Source organism: Physeter macrocephalus, chromosome 12, assembly GCF_002837175.3.
Source record: "Physeter macrocephalus isolate SW-GA chromosome 12, ASM283717v5, whole genome shotgun sequence".
NCBI lineage: Eukaryota > Metazoa > Chordata > Mammalia > Artiodactyla > Physeteridae > Physeter > Physeter macrocephalus.
Genome location: NC_041225.1, coordinates 32138535 through 32156602, shown reverse-complemented (window position 1 = coordinate 32156602; position 18068 = coordinate 32138535). Strand labels below are relative to the sequence as shown.

The 18068-nt window shown below is 36.8% G+C and overlaps 1 protein-coding gene across 1 annotated transcript in view; it reads left to right on the top strand.

Annotated features, from left to right (window-relative positions):
• The window catches only part of YWHAQ (tyrosine 3-monooxygenase/tryptophan 5-monooxygenase activation protein theta), a 52594-nt gene that overhangs the window by 19731 nt on the left and 14795 nt on the right, over nucleotides 1-18068 (top strand). The window contains 1 exon segment of the mRNA XM_007127652.3: nucleotides 12696-12819. Within this exon segment, the coding sequence (XP_007127714.2) occupies nucleotides 12696-12819 (124 nt within the window).

Below are 18068 nucleotides of genomic sequence, written 5' to 3'. Positions count from 1 at the left end.
GTCTTAACCACTGTGCCACCAGGGAAGTCCCAGACAGAATCTTTAAGTACATGAAGTTATATGAGATAGATCTGGAAAATGGACTAATATCATTAACATATATCCCTACATATCAGTAAGGGAAAAAACTCACTGGGAAAATGGCAAAGGATATAAACACACTGTTTAAAGAAAACTGCAAATAAAACCATAGTAAGATGTTTTTCCTTATTAAATTGGAAAAGATAAAAAATGATAATACCTTGGGTTCAGAAGGATGTTAAGAAATTGGAACACTTAGTGGGATGTAAATTGAAATTGCCCCGAGGAAGGACAGTTAAGGACAGTTAAACATCTGTCTTCCAAGGATCATATGTACATTTGACACATTGCTGGAACTATCAACAAATTTGAAGCAACTTAAATGTTCATCAGAGGAAACTAAGTAATTATGATATGCCCATACAGCAGACATACATAATACTGTTCAGTGTTCTATAGCATGAGGCAGTTATAAACATATGACTATGGAATGATCTCAGAGGGTTTATTACATGGTAAAGGCAAGGTGTAGAACAATGTAGTACACTAACATGAGGGAGGGGGAATGTACGTGGATTTTAAATGTTTAAAATATCTGGAAGAACATACAAGAAACTGGTGATGATGGTTACCTTGGGAGGGAAGAACTGGCTGGCTCAGAATCCAAGGAAGGGAGAGAAACTTTATTTTTCACTTTTGAGTTTTAGGTGATGGACAGTATTACGTATTATTTTAATGGAAACCAGAGTCTTATTGTGTGTGAAAAGAAGATACAAGTAAGGGAAGAAGAATCCTGTGAGGTTGAATTTGAATTCTGGATATATCCGTATAAGATCATGATTTTTCAAAAAAAAAAAAAATTTTGCTGAAAGAGTGAAACAGTGAGAACAGAATGGGGGAGATTTCTTTTTTAGAAATTTTAGAGTGGTAGTTAATTAACTATTGTACATTATTACTTTGATAAAAATAAAGAATTACAAAAACAAATAATTCCAGGCAGTCATTGTCTAGCCGTGTTTATTGCTTGAAGGCAGATTTACTGGAGGAACCAAATTAGCATTAGAAGGTTGTTTGATGAGCATAGAAACCAACAAAAAGAGGCAGTAGTTGGGTGATCTTAATGGCTAGTTACTATCAACACTGCTGCATCCCGCCTCGCTAATGGAAGACTGTTCATAGACCCAAGTACCGTCTTCTCTGAATAGTGCTGTAGATACTAGCAGTGGATACTTTAATTGGTTTTGGAATTCTAGCTGACAGTTGTTTTTCTCCTCACTTTGAAGATACTTGATTGTTTTCTGATGAAAAATCAACTGTCAGTCATACTGTTTGCTTTTTCATTAACCACCCCCCCCATACCTGCTGTATTCCCATCACCTAATAATGAGTGTTTTGCTTCTTAGCGCACCACTTTAAGTATTGATATTTGGGAGGCACCTCGTTGTTGCTCCATGCTCTTCCTGCTGGTGCAGGAATGGTGACAGTAGAAATAAGTGTGGGTGTCAGTCAGTTGAGACAGTGCTTCTCAGCTCCTTTTGTCTTGTGGCACATACAGAATTACCATATTTGTGTGACACACTGGGGCAAATGGATTTCTTCTCCAGCTTCATTCACCCTGCTGCTCTGATGGCTGAGAGGATCAGTACTTCTCTATCACGTTTATTATTTGAAAGCTCTAGGTTTAGAGTCTAATCCTGAAGGACCATGAGTGCTAGGCTTTAAGTTTATTCTTTAACAGCCATTGGGATTTTTTGAGCAGGGGATTAACATGTCTAGAATTTATGGTTAATCTTGTAGCAGGATATAAAATGGATTAGAGAAAGAAGAAAGCCTAAAACCTGGTAGATCCAGTTAGGTTATTGGATTAGTTGAAGTGAAATGATATGGTTAATTCTGGGTAATAGAAATAGGAATGAGACTGAAAGGACAGATCAGAATACTAGTATAGAGGTACAATCAGTAGGGCTTAACAGCTGGTGGTAGGATGGGAAATGGGGAGTGAAAAGTCAAAGGTTGTGGTGATGAGGCTGGGTGGCTAGGAGGTAGGAAGATGGTGAGATAATTAGTAGAAATAAGCAATATAAATATAGAAACAGGTTTGGAAATAAATTTTTTCCTGTTTAAGGCATATTGAGGTCTAGTGGCTATTCATATTCCAAAATGTATACGAATACTTAGCCGTGTCACACAGGGGAGAAGTTGGGATTGTGGATGGGGTAGTGGCAGGGGTTGCATTACCTCCATGAGTTTATTGCAATTTATAGTATGACCTTTAGCCTTTTTGACTCAAACACACCAGAATTGAGCTGTTTTTCGGGGATAGATCCACAATAATCAAGCTCGTGTGACTGATATATAAAACCAAGAATATTAGTTTATTCATTTACAGTGAGGAATAACTAGCACAGAGATTGAAGTACTTGTGTTGGCGTGACCGGTAAGTTCTCATTCAGGAGGCAGGTAGACTCACATAGGAATCAAGTCATAATGAGGGAGTTGCTTAGTAAATGTGGCATTATAACAAGAGAAGTGGATGGCTTTTCAGGTGTTTAATGGCCATCATCTCCAGGGTAGGGCGTGGATGGATCAGTGGTTGATTGTGATTCACACTCCCCTAGACTATAGAGTTATCCCTTAGTATCCAAGGGGGAATGATTTTAGAAGCCCCCAAGGATACCAAAATCTGCAGGTGCTCAAGTCCCTTCCATAAAATGATGTAGTACAGTGAACAGGGTTGGCCCTCCATATAAGCAACTTCCTGATTATGACTGTATATTGGATCCTTTTCCTTCAATGTCTGTAACCCTTTTCTGTTTCCATGCCTCTGAGCGCTGTTCCTTCTGATTGACTCATCCTTATTTGTAAAGTAGATTTACTTTACATACTGTCGGATTAGAGTCAAGTCTTGCATTCCTATTAATTTGCTATACAAATATATATATATATATATATATATATGTATTCTAGACAAAATAAAGTCTTTTCCTTCAGTGGTTTATAGTTAAGAGCAGGGAGATGTGTGTTCCCAAAGTATACTCTGTTTCTTCGAGAAGATTTCTAAAGCCTTGACTTGGAAAAAATTACATCCACAGGCTTGGGTGACTATAAATATGGGGGACCAGGGGAGTGAGGCCAAAGAAGCATTAGGGTAACACCCAGGTTTCTAACTAGGGCAACTGAGGGCTTTTCTTTCCTAAGACAGAAAATTGAGTAGGGGAGGAGAATCAACAGCAGATTGTATTAGGAAGGCAAATTTAATATGTTTTAGATGAGTAAAGTTTAAAGGGCCAGTGGCCCATCCAGGTGTCAATAAATATAAATAGGAGCACCTTGCCTGGTGCTTAAGAGAAAGACTTGTGTTGTGGTGCATGGTGATGGAGGTTTGTGTACCAAGCAGTGTTCGAAGTAATTTGTATTGAGTCATTCAGTCTTCACATCAGGCTGCTGAGAAGTAGAGATTGTCATTAACTCTGTTTAACAGTATACTGAGGTATGAGCTGCAAAAGTAAATTGCCCAGCCAGGTAAAGGGCAGATTTGTGAGTAAAATCAGCATGTAGATAATTGGCTAAAGTCCTGCCAATAAATACCTAAAATGAGCCCACATCTTGTCAGTTACCTTAAAATGGATGGTGAGCTGTAGAAGTAGTTGAGATACATGATTATTCTAATGAAACATTTCCTCCTAGTAGCAGGTTGTATTATCATAGTTAATTGTCAGATTTTTAGAAAGTGTAGTCTCTTAAAGGCAGACACTTGTTGGATTAAAGAAGGGGGAAAGGGAGCACATTAGCTATCCTTAAAAATTTTAGTTAAACCCCTAAAAGAAGGTAGAAAATCACGTATCCTTTACTAGCCAACTCAATCCTTTGCCCATACTTAATACGAAAGAACTTTTGTCCTTTTAAATAATCTGAAATACTATGGTCTGCAGGCATGAAGTATCACACATGTATTGTTATTCAGCATCTTGTAATACTTCTATGTTGTTACAGTTTTGGAAGAGTTGTTTTCATAGATTATGACCAGGAATTTTCCAGTTAGTATTGTAGTTGCTGTAATTATTCTACTTGGTGACTTCTCTTTTATTCCATTACTTCTTCCTTCCCAACTCTAAAAAGGTTCTTCCAGTAAAGGTCTGAGTGGGAACTTCTGTCTTTGTCTGGAAATGTCTTTGTTTTGCGCCTGCTTTTATGGGATACTTTAATTGGTTTTGGAATTCTAGCTGACAGTTGTTTTTCTCCTCACTTTGAAGATACTTGATTGTTTTCTGATGAAAAATCAACTGTCAGTCATACTGTTGTTTCTTCCTTTATAGGTAACGTGTCATTTCTCTGGTTGCTTTTAAGAATTTTCTTGTCTTTGACATTCTGCAATTTTGCCATGACGGTCTAGGTATGAATTTATTTTTATTTTATTTTGCTTGGGATTTAGTGTGCTTTTCCACTTTGAAGATTATTTATATTCGTAACTGGGAGACTCTCAGCCATTATCTCTACATAACATCTCTTCCTCATTCTTTCTGTTTTCTCCCGGAATTCCTGTTGCATATTACCTTAGACATCATATCTTAGACATCTCTTTCTATTTGCATCTTTTGACTTATCCACACTTGTTTCATCTTGTTAGTTCTGTGTTCTATGGTGTTTCCTCAAATATGCCTTCTATTTTACTTTTTCTTTTTTTTTTTTTCTTTTAATTCTAAAAGCTCTCTCCCCCAACTCCAAGCTACTTTTTCTTAATTCATTGTATCCTGTTCTTTGTCTGGACTTCTGTTTTGGGTTGTTTTGATCAAGAAAATTTTCAAACTTAACAAAAATAAAGAGAATGCCATAAGAACCCCCCATGTACCCATTACCCTGCTCTAGCAATTGTGAATTTTGTTTTGTTTATATCCCCAACACACACGCCCCCATTATTTTGAAGCCAGTCCTGGGCGTCATCCATTTAATCCATAAATATTAAAATATATATCTTAAAAGGATTCTTTAAAAGAGTCTTTAGACATTTTTAATATACTTATGTTTTATTACACGGTGTTCATTTTTTAAGCTCTTTGGTACTAAGCATCTGTTTGTCTGCTGATCCCTCATTATGGTGGATCTGTCCCTTGATTAGTTTTGTTATTTTTAAAAATTCAGATGTAGTTTTTCCTGTGGAACTTGTGTGTGTGTGCCTTGGATTATGGAAGTGGTTTTGATGATTTGTTTCTGCTGGGCACACTAAGCCTCGGCCCACTTTTACACAGATTTTCAGCTCGTGGACTCACACATCATGTATGAAATAAAAATTTGAAGAGCACCTGCACAGAACATGCGTTTGGGTTTCAGCGTTTCATGGGAGACGACACCCACATCCACCCACACCCCCAAAAGCCCAGGAAATAGCTTTCTTGCTACTTCCCAGCAGTGATAGACACAGTTTTTCTAGGGTCCTTACCCCCTACCTATCACTGTTATTGTGTTGTAAATTTTTACTTTTTTGCTCTAACTTCATTTCCTCTTCCTATCTAGCACTTGAATATCTCCCTTCCTTCCTTTGGAGCTTTGCTGTAATTTTTTTCTTCTCTTTTATCTGTTTCTGTTTAGCATTTTGATTATTTTTAGAAGGGAAAGTCTGCTTGGTCTTACTGTATTGCCACCACCAGAAATCATGTTTCTACCCATCTATTTTAAGGTGAAGAGTCATAAATTTCTTAAATACTCCATACAAGAGTGAGTTAAGGGCTTCCCTGGTGGCGCTGTGGTTGAGAGTCCGCCTGCCGATGCAGGGGACTTGGGTTCGTGCCCCGGTCCGGGAAGATCCCACATGCCGCGGAGCGGCTGGGCCCGTGAGCCATGGCCGCTGGGCCTGCGCGTCCGGAGCCTGTGCTCTGCAGCGGGAGAGGCCACAACAGTGAGAGACCCGTGTACCTCAAAAAAAAGAGTGAGTTAGAGGGGTGTGTGTGTGTGTTTTAATCTGATACACTGCTATTCAGGTAACATTTAATATGTGTTACCATTTCATCTGGTGAGGTAGACAATACCTAAAAACACGTTCAGACTTATATTTCAATTAAAAGTCTTCTGTTCGTGTATTTGTGCTAAAATCGAATAGTTACATTAACTTGTGCTTCTCACATTTGTCAGAAACATTGGTAATATTAGATCTGATTTAATGTAACAGCAGAAAAATATTAATAAATGCAGTTTTACTGCCAGACAGAGTCTTTATTGTTTAATATTTATTTATTTAATTTACTTATTTACTTGGCTGCGCCGGGTCTTAGTTGCGGTACGTGGGATCTTTAGTTGCGGCATGAACGTGGGATCTAGTTCCCAGACCAGGGATCGAACCCGGGCCCCTCTCATTGGGAGCTTGGAGTCTTAACCACTGTGCCACCAGGGAAGTCCCAGACAGAATCTTTAAGTACATGAAGTTATATGAGATAGATCTGGAAAATGGACTAATATCATTAACATATATCCCTACATATCAGTAAGGGAAAAAACTCACTGGGAAAATGGCAAAGGATATAAACACACTGTTTAAAGAAAACTGCAAATAAAACCATAGTAAGATGTTTTTCCTTATTAAATTGGAAAAGATAAAAAATGATAATACCTTGGGTTCAGAAGGATGTTAAGAAATTGGAACACTTAGTGGGATGTAAATTGAAATTGCCCCGAGGAAGGACAGTTAAGGACAGTTAAACATCTGTCTTCCAAGGATCATATGTACATTTGACACATTGCTGGAACTATCAACAAATTTGAAGCAACTTAAATGTTCATCAGAGGAAACTAAGTAATTATGATATGCCCATACAGCAGACATACATAATACTGTTCAGTGTTCTATAGCATGAGGCAGTTATAAACATATGACTATGGAATGATCTCAGAGGGATTATTACATGGTAAAGGCAAGGTGTAGAACAATGTAGTACACTAACATGAGGGAAGGGGAATGTACGTGGATTTTAAATGTTTAAAATATCTGGAAGAACATACAAGAAACTGGTGATGATGGTTACCTTGGGAGGGAAGAACTGGCTGGCTCAGAATCCAAGGAAGGGAGAGAAACTTTATTTTTCACTTTTGAGTTTTAGGTGATGGACAGTATTACGTATTATTTTAATGGAAACCAGAGTCTTATTGTGTGTGAAAAGAAGATACAAGTAAGGGAAGAAGAATCCTGTGAGGTTGAATTTGAATTCTGGATATATCCGTATAAGATCATGATTTTTCAAAAAAAAAAAAATTTTTGCTGAAAGAGTGAAACAGTGAGAACAGAATGGGGGAGATTTCTTTTTTAGAAATTTTAGAGTGGTAGTTAATTAACTATTGTACATTATTACTTTGATAAAAATAAAGAATTACAAAAACAAATAATTCAAGAAAACCCTGTGCCATCTTAAGCCCTATAATACGTGTGAAATTCTCTTGCTGTTGCATCCATTTCAGTATGTTGCCATGTCATGGTTAATGTTCATTTGACAAATAATGAGTCTTACTCTGTGGTAAGCACTGTGCTGAACACTTAATATACGATATACAGAATTTTGTGAATGAAAAATATTAAGGAAACATTTTCATCTAGAAGTTGCTCTGCTTAACAGGTTGCTCCTTTGATTTAATACCTTAGAATTAGCATAGATTATTAAAACTAGAAAATATTTTGATCGTTTTATAGAAGAAATTAAACTAAGTCTCCATCTCTAGATGGAGACTCTAGAACCAGATGTTTGGTCCAGCATTCATTCCACTGAGGTTCAATTGTGAAATTTGATTCCTTTTTAAAATGTACTTTTGCTGGTTTGGAAAGTTTTTTTCTACTTATTTCTTTTCGTTTTAAAAAGATTTTACTGTCTTCAGTGACTTTCTACCTGTTTGTGCAATTGTGCCTTTTCCTATGCCATGGGCTCTGTGCCTTGGAATGTTTTCTTCCTCCATGCTTTCTGCCTGTTTGCAAAATGCGATAGAATTTTCTGGATGAAATATGACTTCCTTCTTGAGTATTGAATTTTTCTTTGATTTTGGTCTCTTGGAGTTAAAACCTAATTAAGAGTTAGTTATTGTCTAGAGACTTTATTCTTCCTACATGTCAGTGGCTCTTTGTACTATATATAATACTTGAAGTTGGGATGTTAGAAAAATTTAGCTCTTACCATTAGATAAATGTTCCATTTGTTGAATAGTTATGTTACCCTATATACTATCTTAATTCTTTTTTTTAAATATAAATTTATTTATGTATGTATGTCTGCGTTGGGTCCTCATTGCTGCGCGCAGGCTTTCTCTAGTTGCGGCGAGCGGGGGCTGTTCTTCGTTGAGGTGCGCAGGCTTCTCAATGCGGTGGCTTCTCTTGTTGCGGAGCAACGGCTCTAGGTGCCTGGGCTTCAGTAGTTGTGGCACGCGGGCTCAGTAGTTGTGGTGAACGGGCTCTAGAGCACAGGCTCAATAGTTGTGGCACACGGGCTTAGTTGCTCTGTGGCATGTGGGATCTTCCGGGACCAGGGCTTGAATCCGTGTCCCCTGCATTGGCAGGCGGATTGTCAACCACTGCGCCACCAGGGAAGTCCCTATTTAATTCTTTTGTTTGCTTTACTAATTAAATAACTTAAGGCCAAAGCCTTATCTCTCATAGATATATGCTCCATTATTTTATAGGGTAGTGCTAAGAATGCTAGCTTTATTTTCAGATTCTAGCCCCATTTAATTAATAATATGACTTTGTGTAAGTTTCTTGATTCCTAGGTGATTTTATTCACTTGTAAAATTATTGTAATGGTTCTTATATGTAAATAATACATGCACGAGTGGTTAGAATAGGGCGTGGCACATATTGAACACTTAAATATTTGTTGAATGAATAATGTAATCTTTTATGGTAACGTGTGCTGGTTAAATGGATAAAAATATACAGATAGTGACTAGTATATGTGCCATAAAGTTAGAGATTGAACATGTTAATAGTGTTTTATTTAATGAATTTCAGTATGCTGATAGAGAGGAAATTGAAAATCCTTAGAACATTTTTTGTTTCCTGTTGATTATTTTGTTTGTATTTCAAGGCTCTTCATTGGTTACCTGCTCTCTTAAAAAAATCAGTTTGGGAAAAAAAAATCAGTTCGGTATATATAAAGAATAAGGTATATAATGAGGCAGAAGAGCAGCTTGTTTTGTCTATAAAACAAATCACTTATAAATGAATTTAAGATAAAAGTATTAGTTTGTTGAATGCCACACACGGACTATTACCACTGAAGGCAAATTAATTGTTTTGGAAAAGCTGTGGAAGTGATGGTAGGATTATTGTATGTAAACATAATTCACTCCTAGAGATAGAGTTAGTACTGGAGTTTTGTTATTCTTCCTAACCTTTTCTCTAAGGTTTGGGGTTGAAGAGGAGTAATTACTGTACTAAATTTGCATCACTGTTATTTCTCACAATTTCATTTCTTGCATAGTTCTTTACTGCTTTTATGATGTAATCCTTTTTATTGTTATTCCCATCCTATTTTTCTGAGATTAAGCTTATTCTGAGGTCCTTTAGCATCTCCTAAAACAACCTGTATAATAACTACTTATATTTTTTCCTCTGACTTTGCTTGTGTTTGAGTTTCTTTCTTCTAGAATGTTTTGTTACTAGGGCATCTTGTAATTTTGGGTAGTAAGTGCACTGACCCCTTCACAGATCCCTCAGATTCTCAAAAAGGAATGTACTTCTTGCATTCTGCCTCTCAGTCGGGTAACACTCCACACTGAAGGGGGAGCCCCAATCTTAGTTCTCCAAACCTCCCAGGATCATAAAATTTGCTGGTTGAAGCGTTACAAAGGGGATCTCCTGCTTAATTGACAAGAATAATGTAAAGGGGGAATTAGTGGAGGAACTTTTAACTACATTAATGTTAAAAATTGATTGCTTTCCTCTCTCCTGACTTCTTATCAATGACCTTATCTGGGAAGATTTTCTTATTCCAGGGAGCCACTTGTCATTTTGGTTTTTACTCTCTGACCTGTATTGAGTCTTTTTTATAATTTAATTTTTTTAACAAGAAATTGTGCACCTAGGCTCTATATACCTTAAGTGTTTATAGCCTTTATTCTATGTGGTATTAATAATTAATAACTGGTATTGATATAATACCTGATACAGCCGTAAATCGTTTTGGTAAGCCATGAAGCAGAATCCATTGTCTTTTAACTGGGCTAAAATCTACATCGCTACTACTGATAGCACATGGAAAGACAGAATTATTCTGTACCTGTTGTTTCCTTCACAGAGAGCTAGTGGCATCTGACAAAGAACCATGATACCTGGCTGAAACTCCAGGATGGAAGTAATGCACAAGTCACTTTATAAAAGCCAACACTGTAAATCGTACGTAATGGCTATATGCAAACTAGTGATCAAAGTTAATAATTTTAGAAGGGAAAAGTTTACAGTTAGCTTATAAGTGGCTGTGTAAACTGATGCAGTAGCTGTTTAGCAGCTTTCCAAATCCTTGGAAGGCCAGTGTGCCAATAAGAGAGTCCTCATGAGCATTCCCACATCTGGCTCAGTGACTTAGGGGGATGAGAGCTAGAATCACATTCCTCTCCTCTCCCCAAGTCCTCATTCTAGTCAGTCAGACTTTTCTCAGCCCCTGCTACCACATTTCTGCCACATTTCATCACAAAGTACTAGGTCTTAAATGTTCCGAGTAGCTTTTTTTTTTTTTTTTTTTTTTTATTGTAAATACTGTCTTTACCAGAGCTGGCGCTGGCACTGTTTTGAAGATCCTCTATGGGATCTCATCTTAACTGCCTGACTTAACGCGAGAAAAAGAAAAGTGAGCGGCTCTTCATTTTACATTGTAGTTCGTTAGTTTGGATATAAGCCAGGGGTGTTGGTTCCCACAGTATAAATACTGTGTTTGCATTATTTGATACTGCTTCTCAGAATCTACTCTTGTTTAAAATTTTTTTTTTTAAGATAGAGATGACTCAGTTTGACGTTTAGAAGCTTAGTGAACGTTTTTGTGGCTGTCTCACCATTGCCCCCCCTTCCTCCCCAAAAACCCCCTAAATTCAGGTGTTCCATAGAAATAGTTTTAAAATTAGAAGTCATCCATGATATGTAAAAATGGTATTAGAGGAAAAATTTAAAATAGTATGATTTTGTAAGATTCTGGGAAAGAGAATCCCTATCTGTTTTGTAAGATTCTGGCCCTTTCTCAAGTTTATTTTAATAAATAACCATTAAAATTGTATTGGTGATGTTGAGCAGGAGAAATTCTTACAATATGATCCTTCAGTTCTTTTCCCACTTAAGAGTATGATGGTGCAGAAGCAGCATTTATTTTCATTTGACTTTAGTGTTTGGGTGTAGCCCATCTATTTCTTCCCTTCTTGGCCCAGCAGTTTTACAGATGTAAGCCACACTTTTGATACTTGCCACTTTTATAACGTATAAATTTCTGGGGCTTCATTAGGTAATTTTAGTGTAATACTAAGTTTAACTTCCCCTGAGCTTCAGACCCTTTTAAAATATATTTTTTTAACCTAAACATATTTTTCATTAAATTTAAGGATTTAAAATGTTTCTCTGTTTATTTTCTTTAATATGCATATAATCATTGCATTTTGTTTAGGCTCTTTTTATTCAGATAAACAGCAAGAAAGCTCTTGAGTTAAAACTACATTTTCTAAACCATCTTTTACTTCTTTAGTTTCTGTTTCTTGATTTTACTCCCCCCAAATTTTATTCACCATAATATTTCTTATTACAAAAAGATTTTTAAATTACCATCAAGTAAAATTGGTAATCCAAGATGGTGCCTATCATATTCATTTTTTGTGACTTTTTAATACTCCTGGGCACACCTTGTACAGATATCTCAGTTTGAGAGGCACTAGCTCATTGGATCAAGCGGACATTCCTTGTATGAAATGAGAGATAAAAGACATACTTAAATACTAACCCAATTTTTAAAAATAGTTGTATTTGATAGACATGACTGTCACATTGCTAGGTAAGTTTTTAGACCACTTGCTCTCAACCCCTAGACTCACCCTGTTTTTGGATGAGCGCTGGTCGGCAGAGGACACTGAGTAGCCCTGCTGTGGGCCATAATGACTGACTTATTCTGTGATTATACTCTTCTTCATATTTGACGTCTTAAACATTTTACTTCCCCTCCCTAAAGTGATTGCACATCCTCGTTTTCTAACTGCTGCACTCCTTCTGTTACTTCTTGACAAGGCAAATATCCCTTCCCCAGGGAAGCCTGTCTTTACAGTGATCATCACCAACAAAGCTAGACATTCCCTCTCTGTGCTTCCATAGGCCCTTATTCACATATCTGTACTGTTAACGGTATACTTACCTCTTATTAGACTGTGAACTCTTTTGAGGGCAAGGACCTTATTTCCCCTCTGGTCAGATACAGTGCCTAGCACCTAGCAGGTATCAGGAAATGCTTGCTTCAGTGAGTGGATGAGTGGACAGACAGGCTCTTTCTAATTAGTGTTTGATGTAATATAGCTCTACCATTAGAAATTATGACTTGCTATGACCCCAGAGCATTCAACTAATGGCAAACACCTGACCCCTGCTCTCTAGCCATGCTTCCAGTCCAGGGTGGTATGGTGTGGAGTTACTATGGCAGTTATTTTTGCTAGTACCTAATGTTTTAACTTATTTCTTTCAGGAATTGTTGGATAAGTATTTAATAGCCAATGCAACTAATCCAGAGAGTAAGGTCTTCTATCTGAAGATGAAGGGAGATTACTTCCGGTACCTTGCTGAAGTTGCTTGTGGTGATGATCGGAAACGTAAGTGTATTTGGTTTATGGGTAAAGCTAAAGTATAAAAGAGAGGGAGGATAAATTTATAATGTTACCTTACGTTCTCAAAAATGAAAACATAGTTATGACTTTACATTATGTGCTTTTTATAAAAAATTACACTCATAAACTCTCTGATTATAACCTGATAAGATATTATTAAAAACAGGCTTTTAATCTTTTAGGCTTTAGAATTTGGTTCACCATATTTTTAGCCCCAGAGTTCTTTGCATATGCTCTGGGTGATTCTCGGAGCCATGGCCGCTGGGCCTGCGCGTCCGGAGCCTGTGCTCTGCAGCGGGAGAGGCCACAACAGTGAGAGACCCGTGTACCTCAAAAAAAAGAGTGAGTTAGAGGGGTGTGTGTGTGTGTTTTAATCTGATACACTGCTATTCAGGTAACATTTAATATGTGTTACCATTTCATCTGGTGAGGTAGACAATACCTAAAAACACGTTCAGACTTATATTTCAATTAAAAGTCTTCTGTTCGTGTATTTGTGCTAAAATCGAATAGTTACATTAACTTGTGCTTCTCACATTTGTCAGAAACATTGGTAATATTAGATCTGATTTAATGTAACAGCAGAAAAATATTAATAAATGCAGTTTTACTGCCAGACAGAGTCTTTATTGTTTAATATTTATTTATTTAATTTACTTATTTACTTGGCTGCGCCGGGTCTTAGTTGCGGTACGTGGGATCTTTAGTTGCGGCATGAACGTGGGATCTAGTTCCCAGACCAGGGATCGAACCCGGGCCCCTCTCATTGGGAGCTTGGAGTCTTAACCACTGTGCCACCAGGGAAGTCCCAGACAGAATCTTTAAGTACATGAAGTTATATGAGATAGATCTGGAAAATGGACTAATATCATTAACATATATCCCTACATATCAGTAAGGGAAAAAACTCACTGGGAAAATGGCAAAGGATATAAACACACTGTTTAAAGAAAACTGCAAATAAAACCATAGTAAGATGTTTTTCCTTATTAAATTGGAAAAGATAAAAAATGATAATACCTTGGGTTCAGAAGGATGTTAAGAAATTGGAACACTTAGTGGGATGTAAATTGAAATTGCCCCGAGGAAGGACAGTTAAGGACAGTTAAACATCTGTCTTCCAAGGATCATATGTACATTTGACACATTGCTGGAACTATCAACAAATTTGAAGCAACTTAAATGTTCATCAGAGGAAACTAAGTAATTATGATATGCCCATACAGCAGACATACATAATACTGTTCAGTGTTCTATAGCATGAGGCAGTTATAAACATATGACTATGGAATGATCTCAGAGGGATTATTACATGGTAAAGGCAAGGTGTAGAACAATGTAGTACACTAACATGAGGGAAGGGGAATGTACGTGGATTTTAAATGTTTAAAATATCTGGAAGAACATACAAGAAACTGGTGATGATGGTTACCTTGGGAGGGAAGAACTGGCTGGCTCAGAATCCAAGGAAGGGAGAGAAACTTTATTTTTCACTTTTGAGTTTTAGGTGATGGACAGTATTACGTATTATTTTAATGGAAACCAGAGTCTTATTGTGTGTGAAAAGAAGATACAAGTAAGGGAAGAAGAATCCTGTGAGGTTGAATTTGAATTCTGGATATATCCGTATAAGATCATGATTTTTCAAAAAAAAAAAAAATTTTGCTGAAAGAGTGAAACAGTGAGAACAGAATGGGGGAGATTTCTTTTTTAGAAATTTTAGAGTGGTAGTTAATTAACTATTGTACATTATTACTTTGATAAAAATAAAGAATTACAAAAACAAATAATTCAAGAAAACCCTGTGCCATCTTAAGCCCTATAATACGTGTGAAATTCTCTTGCTGTTGCATCCATTTCAGTATGTTGCCATGTCATGGTTAATGTTCATTTGACAAATAATGAGTCTTACTCTGTGGTAAGCACTGTGCTGAACACTTAATATACGATATACAGAATTTTGTGAATGAAAAATATTAAGGAAACATTTTCATCTAGAAGTTGCTCTGCTTAACAGGTTGCTCCTTTGATTTAATACCTTAGAATTAGCATAGATTATTAAAACTAGAAAATATTTTGATCGTTTTATAGAAGAAATTAAACTAAGTCTCCATCTCTAGATGGAGACTCTAGAACCAGATGTTTGGTCCAGCATTCATTCCACTGAGGTTCAATTGTGAAATTTGATTCCTTTTTAAAATGTACTTTTGCTGGTTTGGAAAGTTTTTTTCTACTTATTTCTTTTCGTTTTAAAAAGATTTTACTGTCTTCAGTGACTTTCTACCTGTTTGTGCAATTGTGCCTTTTCCTATGCCATGGGCTCTGTGCCTTGGAATGTTTTCTTCCTCCATGCTTTCTGCCTGTTTGCAAAATGCGGTAGAATTTTCTGGATGAAATATGACTTCCTTCTTGAGTATTGAATTTTTCTTTGATTTTGGTCTCTTGGAGTTAAAACCTAATTAAGAGTTAGTTATTGTCTAGAGACTTTATTCTTCCTACATGTCAGTGGCTCTTTGTACTATATATAATACTTGAAGTTGGGATGTTAGAAAAATTTAGCTCTTACCATTAGATAAATGTTCCATTTGTTGAATAGTTATGTTACCCTATATACTATCTTAATTCTTTTTTTTAAATATAAATTTATTTATGTATGTATGTCTGCGTTGGGTCCTCATTGCTGCGCGCAGGCTTTCTCTAGTTGCGGCGAGCGGGGGCTGTTCTTCGTTGAGGTGCGCAGGCTTCTCAATGCGGTGGCTTCTCTTGTTGCGGAGCAACGGCTCTAGGTGCCTGGGCTTCAGTAGTTGTGGCACGCGGGCTCAGTAGTTGTGGTGAACGGGCTCTAGAGCACAGGCTCAATAGTTGTGGCACACGGGCTTAGTTGCTCTGCGGCATGTGGGATCTTCCGGGACCAGGGCTTGAATCCGTGTCCCCTGCATTGGCAGGCGGATTGTCAACCACTGCGCCACCAGGGAAGTCCCTATTTAATTCTTTTGTTTGCTTTACTAATTAAATAACTTAAGGCCAAAGCCTTATCTCTCATAGATATATGCTCCATTATTTTATAGGGTAGTGCTAAGAATGCTAGCTTTATTTTCAGATTCTAGCCCCATTTAATTAATAATATGACTTTGTGTAAGTTTCTTGATTCCTAGGTGATTTTATTCACTTGTAAAATTATTGTAATGGTTCTTATATGTAAATAATACATGCACGAGTGGTTAGAATAGGGCGTGGCACATATTGAACACTTAAATATTTGTTGAATGAATAATGTAATCTTTTATGGTAACGTGTGCTGGTTAAATGGATAAAAATATACAGATAGTGACTAGTATATGTGCCATAAAGTTAGAGATTGAACATGTTAATAGTGTTTTATTTAATGAATTTCAGTATGCTGATAGAGAGGAAATTGAAAATCCTTAGAACATTTTTTGTTTCCTGTTGATTATTTTGTTTGTATTTCAAGGCTCTTCATTGGTTACCTGCTCTCTTAAAAAAATCAGTTTGGGAAAAAAAAATCAGTTCGGTATATATAAAGAATAAGGTATATAATGAGGCAGAAGAGCAGCTTGTTTTGTCTATAAAACAAATCACTTATAAATGAATTTAAGATAAAAGTATTAGTTTGTTGAATGCCACACACGGACTATTACCACTGAAGGCAAATTAATTGTTTTGGAAAAGCTGTGGAAGTGATGGTAGGATTATTGTATGTAAACATAATTCACTCCTAGAGATAGAGTTAGTACTGGAGTTTTGTTATTCTTCCTAACCTTTTCTCTAAGGTTTGGGGTTGAAGAGGAGTAATTACTGTACTAAATTTGCATCACTGTTATTTCTCACAATTTCATTTCTTGCATAGTTCTTTACTGCTTTTATGATGTAATCCTTTTTATTGTTATTCCCATCCTATTTTTCTGAGATTAAGCTTATTCTGAGGTCCTTTAGCATCTCCTAAAACAACCTGTATAAAGTGGTTTATAGTTAAGAGCAGGGAGATGTGTGTTCCCAAAGTATACTCTGTTTCTTCGAGAAGATTTCTAAAGCCTTGACTTGGAAAAAATTACATCCACAGGCTTGGGTGACTATAAATATGGGGGACCAGGGGAGTGAGGCCAAAGAAGCATTAGGGTAACACCCAGGTTTCTAACTAGGGCAACTGAGGGCTTTTCTTTCCTAAGACAGAAAATTGAGTAGGGGAGGAGAATCAACAGCAGATTGTATTAGGAAGGCAAATTTAATATGTTTTAGATGAGTAAAGTTTAAAGGGCCAGTGGCCCATCCAGGTGTCAATAAATATAAATAGGAGCACCTTGCCTGGTGCTTAAGAGAAAGACTTGTGTTGTGGTGCATGGTGATGGAGGTTTGTGTACCAAGCAGTGTTCGAAGTAATTTGTATTGAGTCATTCAGTCTTCACATCAGGCTGCTGAGAAGTAGAGATTGTCGTTAACTCTGTTTAACAGTATACTGAGGTATGAGCTGCAAAAGTAAATTGCCCAGCCAGGTAAAGGGCAGATTTGTGAGTAAAATCAGCATGTAGATAATTGGCTAAAGTCCTGCCAATAAATACCTAAAATGAGCCCACATCTTGTCAGTTACCTTAAAATGGATGGTGAGCTGTAGAAGTAGTTGAGATACATGATTATTCTAATGAAACATTTCCTCCTAGTAGCAGGTTGTATTATCATAGTTAATTGTCAGATTTTTAGAAAGTGTAGTCTCTTAAAGGCAGACACTTGTTGGATTAAAGAAGGGGGAAAGGGAGCACATTAGCTATCCTTAAAAATTTTAGTTAAACCCCTAAAAGAAGGTAGGAAAACACGTATCCTTTACTAGCCAACTCAATCCTTTGCCCATACTTAATACGAAAGAACTTTTGTCCTTTTAAATAATCTGAAATACTATGGTCTGCAGGCATGAAGTATCACACATGTATTGTTATTCAGCATCTTGTAATACTTCTATGTTGTTACAGTTTTGGAAGAGTTGTTTTCATAGATTATGACCAGGAATTTTCCAGTTAGTATTGTAGTTGCTGTAATTATTCTACTTGGTGACTTCTCTTTTATTCCATTACTTCTTCCTTCCCAACTCTAAAAAGGTTCTTCCAGTAAAGGTCTGAGTGGGAACTTCTGTCTTTGTCTGGAAATGTCTTTGTTTTGCGCCTGCTTTTATGGGGTACTTTAATTGGTTTTGGAATTCTAGCTGACAGTTGTTTTTCTCCTCG